Source organism: Brachionichthys hirsutus, chromosome 8 (assembly GCF_040956055.1).
Source record: "Brachionichthys hirsutus isolate HB-005 chromosome 8, CSIRO-AGI_Bhir_v1, whole genome shotgun sequence".
NCBI lineage: Eukaryota > Metazoa > Chordata > Actinopteri > Lophiiformes > Brachionichthyidae > Brachionichthys > Brachionichthys hirsutus.
Window position 1 is genome coordinate 2,364,597 of NC_090904.1, and position 13,539 is coordinate 2,378,135.

General features: G+C 40.4%; 1 protein-coding gene across 1 annotated transcript; it reads left to right on the forward strand.

Annotated features, from left to right (window-relative positions):
- The first annotated feature begins 2,652 nt into the window (after positions 1 to 2,652).
- On the forward strand, positions 2,653 to 11,177 carry pigu (phosphatidylinositol glycan anchor biosynthesis, class U). Its single transcript, XM_068742806.1, has 12 exons — positions 2,653 to 2,782; positions 3,605 to 3,669; positions 4,286 to 4,345; positions 4,496 to 4,558; positions 5,263 to 5,372; positions 6,258 to 6,358; positions 6,757 to 6,854; positions 8,018 to 8,172; positions 8,610 to 8,753; positions 8,860 to 8,984; positions 9,570 to 9,712; positions 10,513 to 11,177. Exons 1-12 carry the CDS (start codon positions 2,653 to 2,655, stop codon positions 10,624 to 10,626), a joined length of 1,308 nt encoding a protein of 435 aa, XP_068598907.1. The 3' UTR covers positions 10,627 to 11,177.
- Positions 11,178 to 13,539: the final 2,362 nt, after the last annotated feature.

A 13,539-nucleotide genomic window follows, 5' to 3' on the forward strand; every position in this document is an offset into this window, starting at 1 on the left:
TAGGAAGTCGGTGTGGGAGATGAGTATGAGAAACCTTTGAAGTGGTAGTCAAAAACCACTGTATCATGATTCTGATGGTAATGATGTCCTCTGCCAATTGTTCACATGACAGCGGTGTAAAAGTCTTTATCTGACACCGCATCTTCAGTTGATCTCATCGGTTGGTTACATTTTCAAGAAAAGAAAATAGTCCAGACTGGATGCAACATACAAGATACACAAGGAGGGATCTGAGAAAAGGCAAGTATGGCTTCCACAATAAATAGTCACATTGCATAAGAAGACGAAGAGGCAGAAACAAGGGTTCCCTCACAAATACAACCAACCTTCCTTTTCTACGATGGTATATTTCTAATTCTGAGAGTCTCATACATTCCATACATTTCTATCCCAATACTGTATGCATGTTGAAATATGCCCTAATTTATGATAAATCAAATCCATCCCATCCTTTGCATGAAAAAGGACTAGACTTGTCCATCCAACAGAATATCACTGACCTTAAAGGCAATGTTGTGGTTGATGTTATCTAAAGGCTTCACTGATCCAATTTAGAAAGTGACGAAACAGTCTGTGCTTCTTGCCATCTGTGAAGAAGAATATAAAACTGTGAAATCATCCCTGGAGGAATCAGAGAAACAGAATAACAATCCAATTCGGCTACAACTACTGAGAGAACAACAGGCTCAGCCAGGTGCTAGAACGTGCACGATAAAAGACTGTTCAGAGTCCAAACAGAAGGGTTGAACCATTGAATAGAAAGCCTTTATTGTCATTGCATAGTGGATATACAACGAGATTGCTCCTCTCCTTTAGCCACAGTCGCCGCTCCCTCGCTCACAGCCTCCTTGAATACATTTCCTTTGTTGTCTGAGGGCTCCTCTGATAAACAGACGTAATGGCTCACACATTCACACATGCGTTGTCAAACACACCATTACTAAGCGGTGATAAATGAGAGTGCGGTTCGGCTGCGTGACAACGGAGACGTCCTACCTCTTACATCCCGAACGAAGGTCTGTATCAATGTTGTCTCTCCTTGCAACAGTGTGTGTGTGCTTTTGTTATTTGGGTGTCTATGTAAAGGGGGGGAGGAGAGAGAGAGAGAGCGAGGGGACGGCTAGTGCATTCATACAATACGCTGCTCCCTGCTCCCTGTGGGTGTGTTTGCACAAGATAATAATCAACCCATGTGACTCAGTATTGCAGGATCCAACTGTACCTGCTGCTCATCTGCACCAACGAGACGCATACTTGTACAGGCAGAGCAGGTGAACAGACACATGCACACATTTCTGTCTGCATTTGGATATGTTAAAATATTTACTCCGTCATATAATTCATCTATATACGTTATTAACACATGATAATGATTAATAATAATAATAATAATGCGTTGGTTTTATAGAGCGCTTTTCTGGACACTCAAAGACGCTTTACATTGTGCATTATTTATTCACTCCGTACTTGGTGGTGGTGAAGCTACTACTGTAACCACAGCTGCCCCGGGGTAGATACAGCTGCCCCGGGTCAGACTGACAATAATAGTGATGTTTGCTCAATCATGTAATCATTATATATACATCATAACTATTATAAGTGAGATCAACTTATCGTTCTGCTTATTCTCACATGTGTTTTACACTCAGTGTTCTGTTCCTCACACACTCAACGTCTGGGTGAGAGAAATGTAAATCTGAAATGTCAGAGTTCAGACCAGAGAGCAAAAACCATCCACTAGACTAGATAGTCCAAACATGCCAGGGTTGTTCTGTACTGTCTGTAGGAGGAGGAGACTATAAGTTCTGAGCAGAGTTGATCTGATACCAATGAATGAACCCTCTGCAGAGTTTATGATTCATTTCATTCTGTCTGTTTAATAAACATTGTGATTTGCTGAAATCTGATATCTTTGTGTTTGTGCTGTTTCTAGAATTAACAAGCTGTCCAGGAGCCTATTCCAAAATAATGGGTTCAACAAACTCTGAATTTAACCCTGATCTCTGAGTTGATTTACCGCGAGATGGGAAACTCTGAGTTTTCAGTTCCAGAACAGGCGATCAGCGTTAGTTCAATCAACGTTGAGGATGTTCACCCTGAGTTAAGCGCGTGTGGGTTAGGATTAGGATTAGGGTTAGGTGAAGTGGGATGGGGAGGAGAAGGGTCGCCAGTATAATAAAATACAGAAAAGTGTTACAGGACAGCGGCTCGGCAGAGCCAGCGGGAGGGAGGAGATAGTGATGATGAGAATGAGGTTGGGACATCAATCGGGGTTGTGTGATTGATGTGGGGAGGATTCGGAGTTGGTAGAACGTGTTGCTGGAACGCAAGGAGAACGAAGATCAAAGGAAAGTGAGGGACAAACTGATACTTTTGGGGGTACAAGGATTCAAGTTGAAGGATATAGTTGGAGGAAGGTGCAGCAGGGAGGTGGTGACGTTTCTTAAAACCGCAGAATTATATAGGAGAATATAAATGGACAATTTATATATATTTTATTATAAATTCTGTCAGATTAGTGGCGAGATGGGAGCCGATCCGTACTCCGGATCAGAAGGTGGCGGTAATGCCCTTCGGGGTGGACAGCCGCCGATAAAGCCAACGAAAAAGAAGAGGAAGAAGAAGAAGAAGAAGAAACACTTCCTTGTCACTATGGCGGCTCCTTTGACGCTCCTTTTGGTTGTAGCTGTTACGATCCGTGCAGCTCTGTTCAGATCGAGTTTAGCCGACTTGATTGCAGATCGAGTGGAAGTCGTGTCTCCTCTGACTGCGTGGAAAAGAGGTACGAGCCGAATGGCCGCAGTTTCCACTTGTCTGTTTGAGCTGCGGCTGATGTCGCGTCCTCGGCACGGACGTCTTAATGCATTTACGATCATTTTCATTCTGGATTACTGCGAAAACACGTACAAGACACGAAAGAAAAAAATACTACTAATACTACAGTGCTTCTACCATTCTGGACACGATACTTAATGCTTAATCTCTCGTCTAAGAGGTATGTTTTCACCCGCTTTAAAGTAGAAAAGCTCCGTTCACAAGAAGCAGCACTCACTGGGATCGCAACTGCTATTTTAGAGAGTCTGTAGAGCTCAAAAAACACTTCTTTATATGGCTCAATGAACTGTACTAGCTCTACTGTACTGGAGGGTCTCTATGTAGATGAGAGGCAAAATCTCTTCAATCAAACTTGTAACAAGTCCAGTTGATTTGTTTTTTGCTCTTGGGGATTTTCCATGGCCTGAATGACTGAGAACCCTCACAGGCATAATAAAAAAATAAATAAAGAAACATTGAAAGAAAAGGTTACCCAAACTTTTGAGGGGTAGTATAGGTCTTGATCTGTCTGTTTGGTAAAAGTTTGACAGTAACAACAATTACAATCAATATAACCATCAACAGCAGTGGTCCTGAACGAGGTATGACTTAAATCTTTGCACTGTGAACCACGATGCACAATAGATGACATAGATATGTCAGTTAAATGAAAACAGGGCAAGTCTTTGTAAACTCTTCATACATGTCAGCTGAAACCGTTTTTGTTGTACATAAGCACTGCAGCTTATCATATGGGGAACTGAACCATGATCTCTGTGTCTATTTGCAGTTGTGGAAGGGTTGGCTCTGCTAGATTTGGGAGTCTCACCATACAGTGGAGATATTTTCCATGAGGTAAGAGGCAGTTCAAATGTGTGTGTGTGTGTGTGTGTGTGCATGCATATATGTACACGTATGTCAGTGTATTATGTATATGTGTGTATATATGTGTGCGCAATGTTTTCCCTTTTTTTCCCCATCTAAGACGGGGGGGTAGTCTTAGAAAAAAATGGTTTGACCCCTGTCTGGCGCGCCGTGAGCTCCGGCTCTGCGCTGTGGATAGACGGAGAATGATTGTAGAGGGGGGAGAGGGGGAGGTGGTGGGCGGGGGAACAAGCGCGCAGAAGGTGAACACTGAACAGACTCCGTCCGGCTGAATGTTTTGGGTTCGATTTGTCCGAGCACTGTAAAACGTTTAAACTACACAGAGTGTATTGTAACACGCCCAAATACGATTCCTTGACGTAAACGCCACAACAGCTGAGAGACATCTGAGCCTGAGTATAAAATATGTGCAGTAACATCTGATGAGGACCTGCTGGGACCTCCAAAACAGATAATTTTCAAAATGGTGTTGCACGTAAATTTCCAAGTACATCAGTATATCCAATGTATTCATCCCTGCATATCCAGGTAAACGTGGTCATCGCTGAACTTGTTTTGCTCTAAGACTTTATCTCTTACTTTTCAGACACCTCTTATTATTTATCTTTTTCATTTTGTGGTGGACTATGCAGAGATAACATTTGTGGTGAGTAGGACGACAGGAATTATCTTAGTTTTTATTAAAAATAAATTGTATACAGAATACCTTTATTTGAATTTTGTATATCAAATGAAATTCAATTTAATGCTGTTTTGCTAATGTTTCAGTTCATAATTCACTTACCTTTCTCTGTAGTTAGCAGATGTGATTACTGCTGTGGCTCTGTACAAGGCGGTGCAGGAATACAACAAACAACAGGTAAACAATTCTTTTCCCAGATCGTAGAAAAAATAAATTGGAAAATGGACTGCACTTGTACATGTGTGTACGTGTGTATATATATATATGTGTGTGTGTGTGTATATTATAACAAGCCGTTCAGGAAATTATTATATATATATTAAAGGTGATATTTGAGAACGTGGACAGAAGGCTGGTGTAGGCAGAACTATTATGTCTAAGTTTATGTACGTGCACCTGTAAGGTGCAATTACGGTATAAAGTGTCTACAAGCCGTCCAACGCCCCCCACTTCTCACCACTGTTAGCGCTATTGTCTGTTTTGAAGGTAAAACTCATCATAAAACCACATTTTATATTAAAGTAATACTGTATATCATTTATTACATATCTCTGTGTTTGTATGTATGTAGCAATTAAAAGCATGAATTGACTGACTTTTAAAACTGGACTTTAAACCTACCTTTTTAGAATTTTTTTTCCTTAATTCCTTTGGTCTGCTTGGTAACTGTTTTTTATGCCTTGCCTATTTTTGTTTGATGCTTACTTTGTTTTTTACCTTGTTTTATTTTACAGCCTAATTTACAATAAAGTTCAATAATGCCTATTCCTGTTTCTCTTTAACATGGCAGACGTATGGTTGGTAAATGTCTATTGGTAATGCAAGCATTTTATTATAAATGAATCTGTTGTACTTACAATATACTTCTAATGTGGTTTCAGTTCAGAAAGCAAAAATATGCATTGGAGCTGGACCACTATCCCCTTGATTGTCTGGACCTCATCCAAAGCCCAAAAGAAATGTACTACATTCCTTTGAAAGTCGCCATGTTGTAAGTACATTGCCTCGCTGGAATACTTTCAGATAAAGTCAAAGGCAAGTTTGCAAACGAGAATTAATGAAAGTTTCGATTCTCCTTACAAGAAAATGTCGAAGTGACACAAAGCTTCAACTGCAACCATGACGCATTTACAGATTTTGAAAAATACACATGAACATGTGTGTAATATGTGTGTAATGTAATGTGTAATAATGAAAATAGATGCATGTCTGTAATTGTGCATTTGTTAATTGGTATGTTTATAGATATTTTTCTTATGGTTCATGCAGATTGTGTTTTTCAGGTGAAAGGAAAAACATATTGCAACAATATCCTTATCGCAATACTGGACACCGATATCGCACTAATTTCCAATATCGTGCAGCCCTACTTCTCACCTCCCTTAAATGTGTCTGGAGTTGAGTGGCATTCTTCTACTTCTACTTCTATGCCTTTCTGTGACTCTTCCAGTCTAGCTGTACCTCTGTTTCTACCTGCTAAGTGGCTACTTCAATCTAAGAACATCCTCTTCGAAGCCTCGTAATTGCGAGGTACTGGTGACCAACTGTTAGTTGTTGTCTTGGTCTCACAATGTCAAAATATGAACGGCATGAGGAGGAGCACTGTTAAAATACCAGTTCAGATTGAACCCGGAAATGTATTGGTCAATTTCTGGATCAAACACATGACATGTTTTGCTGATAAAGCAGCCATTACGCTGTTTGTGTGTTGTTATTCATGCACCATTCTGCACAGACGCAAACAAAGGTCACATTTAGTTCATCTGGAAAGTTTATTGTGTATTTTAGTTTCCACCCTAACCCAGTGTCTGTGCCTTTCTATTCAAACAAGCTTGTATTGAAGTAGCTCTCTCAACACTTTTTTCTTCTCTCTCAGTTATCTGTTGAATCCATTTGCAATCCTTTCTTGCATTGCCAAGTCAACCTGCTGCCTCAACAATGCCATTGTCGCACTCTTCATCCTCTCTACCATAAAGGGTAATTAATCTTTTATTGAATTTTGTACAATTACATTAAAAATTGAAATTTCTTCTGGAGTATTACTTGATGATTCAAGATTCTTTATTGTCATTATGCTAAGATAATAAAATCGTGTGAAGGCCCAGGCTTAAGCCTTAAGGCACACAGAGAAAAATAAACGAAAACTAAAATCTCTCTGAAAGCAACGATATATACACATCAGAGAGAATGAGACAATGAATGTTTTCATTAAAACATGAACATTATTTAAAGAAAATTAAAAATGCATTCAATATAATATATATTATTTCTAGAATATTTTATTGTAGATTTCTAGCATTGTGTCAAAGTTTTTGCTCACAGCGAAATTAGGAATTGAAACCTGAATAATAAATTATTTGGTCTTTGTGTTGCAGCAAATGTCCTGCTGAGTGCCATATTTCTGTCCCTGGCTACATATCAGTCAATCTATCCTATCATTCTGTGCGCGCCAGCACTTCTACATTTAATGCAGGTATGTTTGTGTTTGAATGCCCATGTTTTCATAATGACCTTTTTATGCCTCTTCCCCTGTCTTAAAACCCATCTCATCCATCCATCTTCCACCGGTTATCTGGGGCTGGGTTGCTGAGGCAACATTCTGAGCAGGGACTTCCAGACTTCCCTCTCCCCCAGCCACCTCCTCTAGCTCTGCCAGGGGGATCCCAGTGGGACATGCATGGAACAACTTCCCAGGGAGGCGTCCAGGGGCATCTGAAGTAGATGCCCCAGCCACCTCAACTGACTGCTTTTGATTTGGAATAGGAATAGCGGCTCTACTACGAGTTCCTCCCTGGTGACTGAGCACTCTGTCTCTAAGGGTGCGCCCAGCCACCCCGAGGAGGAAATTCAGTTCGACTGCTTGTATCCGGGATCTTGTTCTTTCGGTCATGATCAGAGGTGAGAGTAGGACCGTAGATTGACTGGTAAATCAAGAGCTTCACCTTTCGGCTCAGCTCCTTATTCACCACGGTAAAAATTCCCCACAGACGTGGGGAGGGAACAATGGCCTCGGATTTGGAGGTGCTGATCCTCATCCCACATGCTTCACACTCTTCTGCAAACTGCCCCCGTACATACTGGAGGTCCAGGCTTGAATAGATGTCCTTCTCCAAATCCACAAAATACATGTGAACTGGTTTGGCAAAGTCTCACAAACCCGATGGAGGGTATAGAGTTTGTCCAGTGTTCCTCGACTGGGACAAAAACGCATTGCTCCTCCTGCATCCGAGGTTTGACTATTGGTCTGATCCTCCTCTCCAGCACCCTGGAATAGACTTTCCCCGGGAGACTGAGGAGTGTGATACCGCTATAGTTGTAGCACACCCTCCTATCCCCCTTCTTGAAGAGGGAAACCACCACTCCGGTCTGCCAGTCCAGAGGCACTGTCCCCGACCGCCATGCAATGTTAGCCAAGCTAGTCCTCGTGCATCCGGAGACTTAAGATACTTAGGGCGAATTGCATCCACCCCCGGTGCCCTGCCACCATGGAGTTTGACAAGCACCTCATCCCGGGTGATGGTTGAGTCCACCTCTGAGAGCTCAAAACAAGTATTGGATTTATAATTTCTATATTACAACAGAACACAATTGATTCAAACATTTGATTGTCTTTCCATGTTTGTGTCTCACCACCAGAATCAGTATATTCCTGTGAACTTTCGGCGGGCCAGTTTCTGGTGGTTCATCGCACAGTATGCCTTCATGTGCCTGGGCAGTTTGTTTGTCATAATTGGTCTTTCCTTTTTCCTGCTCGGCTCGTGGGACTACCTGTCATCCGTCTACGGCTTCATGTGAGTCTTGTATGTGAAATATTTGCACAAGTCCTAAGATTTCTGTGTGACACTTTGTGAGGAATGGTTAATGCATTTATTTAACAGCCTGAATTTTCATAAGCCTTTTTTCTTCTGTTTCTGTGTCTTTCTCTACCTTCAAAGGGAGATTATCCGCTGCTTTACTGATCTGATTGTTTTTTTCTGACAGATAAATAAAAAGAAAATTGTTCCAATAATTTAAATTGTAATTAACTCTTTGAGTGCTGTTTACGTCTAAAGACGTTTTTTTATAACCCATACATTCACTGCCAACCCTGAAATTGAAATCTGCCTCTCTTCAATGGCCAGAAAAAGTGGTCCATCAGAGCTGATACTCAAAGAATATATATGTGGGGGGCATCCATAAAAGTAATAAGTAATAACAATTAATATGACTACATGCTTGCCTTCCCCAGTCTCTCTGTGCCAGACCTGACTCCAAATATTGGCCTATTCTGGTATTTTTTTGCTGAGATGTTTGAGCACTTCCGCCTCTTCTTCCTGTGCGTCTTCCAGATCAACACCTTCTTCTACACCATACCTCTGTCCATCAAAATGAGGTAAGTCCTCTGTTTTGCCCTGTCGATAAAATTTGAAGTAAATAGCAAATAAACTATTGATGTGTTTGAATTTGTATGTACATGTCGGTCTATCTGTGTACTACAGGGATCATCCAATGTTTCTGATCTTCATGCAGTTAGCTGTGATTTCCATCTTTAAATCTTACCCCACTGTGGGGGACAGTGTCATGTACCTGGCATTTCTCCCTGTCTGGAGTCACCTACAAAGATGTAAGTAAATAAAACAGAAAATCGTCTATTAGTTGTAACTGGTTGTTAGACTTGAAGCATTTCTTTCATAGTTGGTCTTTTGATATTGTTCTTACCACCAGGTTTTCACCTATAGCATGTAGCTAGTGATGTAGATGAGGATGATAAATATATTTATTAGATAGAATGTTAGAGCGGTACAAGTGCAGTCAAACACCCTGTCTAAGAGGAGCATTTCATAAAAGCCCTTCCTGTCTTGTTTCCGTTGAAAGTCCTTAATACATAAATCATCGACATGTAACAATACCAATAAAATAAAAATAAATTACTCCATTGATGCAAAAGATAAGATTACATTTATTCCAGAAGCGTTTCTGTACTTGATTACAGAACTACACAAACTACGCAGGATTGACTGGATAGTATATTTAGCTGTTTTGGGTTGATAGTGACCCAAAATCACCGTAATAGTGTAGAGACATGGGAAAAGTGAGTTTTTCATAATATGGGACCTTAAAAGCAAGTCTTAAAATGTAAACAGATTTATTATTATAGGTGATATAGTTTTAATACATTGAAAAAAAGGATGATGTCTCTTCTGTTCAGTCTTAAGGAACATCTTCCTGGTTTCCTGCATCCTGTTGGTTTGCTCTGCTCTATTCCCTGTTCTCTGGCACCTCTGGATCTATGCTGGGAGTGCGAACTCTAACTTCTACTATGCCATAACACTGCTGTTCAACGTGGCACAGGTATGAAGGGCTGGATGTGTTATGGTCATTGTTCACTGAATCAAATGCCTTTGGAGAATGATGTGGAAGAAAATGCACATATAAATAATGCAACATTACAAATTTGATGTTACTTCAGCTGAGGGATCCTGGTATAGTCAATGCAGGTCCACTTCCACATTTCCTGTGTTCACAATTGCGTACATATGTACTGCTTATCGTGCACTTGATCTGTTTGCACTAAATAATGCAGATCTGAACACATTTCAATAGCATCACTGCCATTACCTCCAAACTGTTAAAAGCTTGTAATATGCCCTCTCTTTTATCACATTGTTTAGTTCACAGCAATGTCCATTTTTCACTATTCAAAATCTGAACATTTCAGTTCGCATATAAAATTATTGGAAAGTGAATTTAGTGATGAAGTTACATATGAAAATTGTCTAGTAAACAAGGAGTCCTCTGTGTACTTAAACTGTACTAGATTATTACCAATCTAGTACATAGTTCCCACATGCTGCACAATGAATCTGCTAAATATGCAAATGAAATGCTCTACATAATACATTACGGTAGGAGTGCATTAGTATTCGACTTTGCACACAGCCATGAATTCCTTAAGACCCTTAGATAATGTTCTAACGTGTTTTTAGAACGGATGAGTCAGTCACAGCTCAAATCGCTGACTAATTATGCGAAAGAGACTAAAACCAACTAGTTACAAACTAGAAAATGACATTTTGATTAAATGATCAATTATTAGTCAAATGTCCTCTTAATGAATAATCCCTACGTCTCCTAATGCTTCTTCCCCTCAGATCCTGTTGGTATCTGATTATTTCTACGCTTTCTTGAGGAGGGAGCACCATCTCAGCTATGGCCTGTATCTGAAGAGGAAAGATGGCACAGAAGCTACACTAGTTCTGAAGTAAAATAAACTATCATGCACTTTACTGGCTGGCAGTCTCACTCATCCTCTCGAGAAACTTTGTGAGGAGGCTAGAAGACTCAGTCAGAATATTACTACACATTCAGCACGCCTGTGTTGTGTGAAATCATGCAACCTGGAAGTCACAGCATGCAAATCGAAGATGCTTGCACCAATGAGATGTTGAAATCGGGCTCCTTTCACTTGAAACAAATGGACAACACCTGAACATCTGTGGACTCTTGTTATTCTGGAACATTCTTATTTTCTTCCTTCTGATGTCCATTTTTATGAATTAGTTTATAACACTCCTATATATAACACCATAAAACAGTGAAGTCAGTTTCTCAAACTCTGAGAATCCATTACCAAACTTCTGTTTTGATGTTCCAGTATTTTTGTGATTTGACATGCCACTTTGGGAATGAAGAATGTGGAAAACTTCACATTGTTAGACAATTCCAGATATCCAGTTCCTCCATATATATTGATATTTCTTCATATTTGTAATTTTACTTTTGTTAAAACTAGTTCAAAGGGTTCCTGTAAAGTATGACCAAGTAAGGCATGCTGAATAAATAATTTAAATCTGAGTCTGAGTATTAAGTTGAAAAGAGATTACTACAACTACTACTGTACTTTCTGCTTGTCCCCTGAGGGGTCGCCACAGCAACCCAACCTCCTCCACTTCACCCTGTCCTTTACATCATCCTACCCAACACCAGCCACTCTCATGTCCTCCCTCACTGCGTCTCGTAGCCCAACCTATTCCTGAAGGCTTAGAGAACAAACACACACACACACACATTTTTATGCCATTGGCTGTGCTAGTTAATCCAGAACACTCGGTTTGATACAAGCAGGATTTAGACATAACCATGACACTAACATCTGTCAGGATCCTGCTCAGAGCTCACAAACTCAGAAGGAACTAAAGAGAAATATTTTTGTCTTAACGTTTTATTGTTGTAGGAAAGATTTAAAACCCGAGGTAAGTGCACAAGGATGGATTTCTGCAGTATGCTTCACGCCCTACAATACAGTTTATGTAGCATAGCCACAGCCTTTGTCCTCAATGTTTTTATTCATCCCTTATTTTACATATAAGAGGTATCTCTCCAAAAGCTGAATGATCAGGGAAATGTAAATAATGTGCCTGATGTTCAGTGTTTCTTTGTCCATTAAAGATATTACAGTCAAATTGTGTTTAGTTTTAGAAATCAGATTTTGCTGACTTGAAAAGGATGATACTGAAATGCTAAGGTTTTTGTCTTATTTGTCATAACATTTCAAGCTTAATGAGGTAAACATCTTTTTATTCCTAACAAGGCATGTTGTAGGCAGACACCATATATTTTTCTTACTCTTATTACTGGAGGCTATCTGTGGAAACAGCCTGATTACGTAAGACGTTTTTTTTTTCTCACTTAAATTTTATTTCAGTTTTTTAACAGCAACAGAGCATTTAATACTAATATTCTTTTCCACATGATACACAATGCAACACAGCAGCAAGACAACATACACACATCAAGACACCCAGGTCCAATCTTCCTATACAACGAAAAATAAATCTTAACCACAGTGGCGGCACACCCAGGTATACATGACCCCTTATCCTTTTGATTAGCCCAGACATGGGCAAACCACGGCCCGTCATGCTTTTCAATACGGCCCGCCGAACTTGTCCAATGACCAAAAAATTCAAAATCATAACTTTCATTTTGTCCCTGCAATACCCGTGTTTGACCGGCAGATGGCGCACTGACCAGCTTGTAGCGTATTGCTCTGCTTTTAGTTTCGTTTCCCCCATTGCTGGTGTCCCGTCCCCTGTCACAAGACCCTGAAACCACCCCGCGGGAGCTGCAGTTGGAACTGATCGATCTTCAGTCCGACTCCGCCTTGAAGGATAAGTTCAAGTCTCTTAACCTGAATGACTTTTATGCCTCACTTAACGAAGCCACGTTTCCAAACCTCCGGAGGATGGCACAGAAGGTGCTGGTGTTGTTTGGCTCGACCTCCGTGTGTGAGCAGACGTTTAGCGTCATAATCAATAAAGCCCGTCATAGATCCAAGTTAACGGACCAACATCTCAGATCTATCCTGAGAATAGAACAGCAAAAATAACTCCAGACTTTGGTGCACTGGCAAAAAAGGGAGACCAATAACACTGTTCCCACTGAAATTGGTGAGTTTGTATGTTCTGTTATGAAAGAAAATGCATCTGGAAAGTTTGAACGTGCGTCTTTTAATGAAGTGCGCATTTATGCACAGCAGTGGAACAACAATGAGTGCAGCAGGAATGATTGAGATTTAGTATTTCGTGTTTTGATATGTTTTGAATGTTGAAAGTGATCATCTTTTTTCAATAAATGTTGGTTTATTTAACTTTACGCCTTCAAGTGAAATTTATTAAAAACAGATGCAATCACCAGGTTTGACAGATCACAATGTCATTGCTATTTTAATCTATTTACATTTCTCCTCGCACCGTTGTGCCAAAATATGTGTAAATGCCGCATCTTGCATATTCATTGAGACAAACGTACTACCTGGATAAAGGCTATTTTGCACATTTGAAAGACGCAGTCCTTCGTACACACTGTTAGTAAATCGGGTTGTACATTTATCTGTGTGTGTTTACTGTGCTATGAGGTTTGCACACTACACGCAGCGCTTTAGTATATCTGGGCCAAACACTCATCCATGTGCTCCTGGCCCGGCCCCTCGGTCAAAATTTCAAACCCAATGTGGCCCGCACGTCAAAAAGTTTGCCCACCCCTGGATTAGCCTCTACATCAAAAAGCCCTCTGCTGGTCGCCATCGCCCCATTAAAATGTGTAGCTGCAGTCGTAGAGAGTAAGTTATCTTTTCCATTTCATAATGTTCTTTCAGTTTTACTTTCCAAACATTAAGC

What these genes read in the sequence shown, in the direction of transcription:
- pigu (XM_068742806.1), top strand. Translation starts at nt 2,653, where the DNA reads ATGGCGGCTCCTTTGACGCTCCTTTTGGTTGTAGCTGTTACGATCCGT. An exon ending in ATGCAGAGATAACATTTGTG is followed by an intron (nt 4,346 to 4,495) that starts GTGAGTAGGACG and finishes CTTTCTCTGTAG; the next exon opens with TTAGCAGATGTGATTACTGC. An exon ending in TCATCCGTCTACGGCTTCAT is followed by an intron (nt 8,173 to 8,609) that starts GTGAGTCTTGTA and finishes TGCCTTCCCCAG; the next exon opens with TCTCTCTGTGCCAGACCTGA.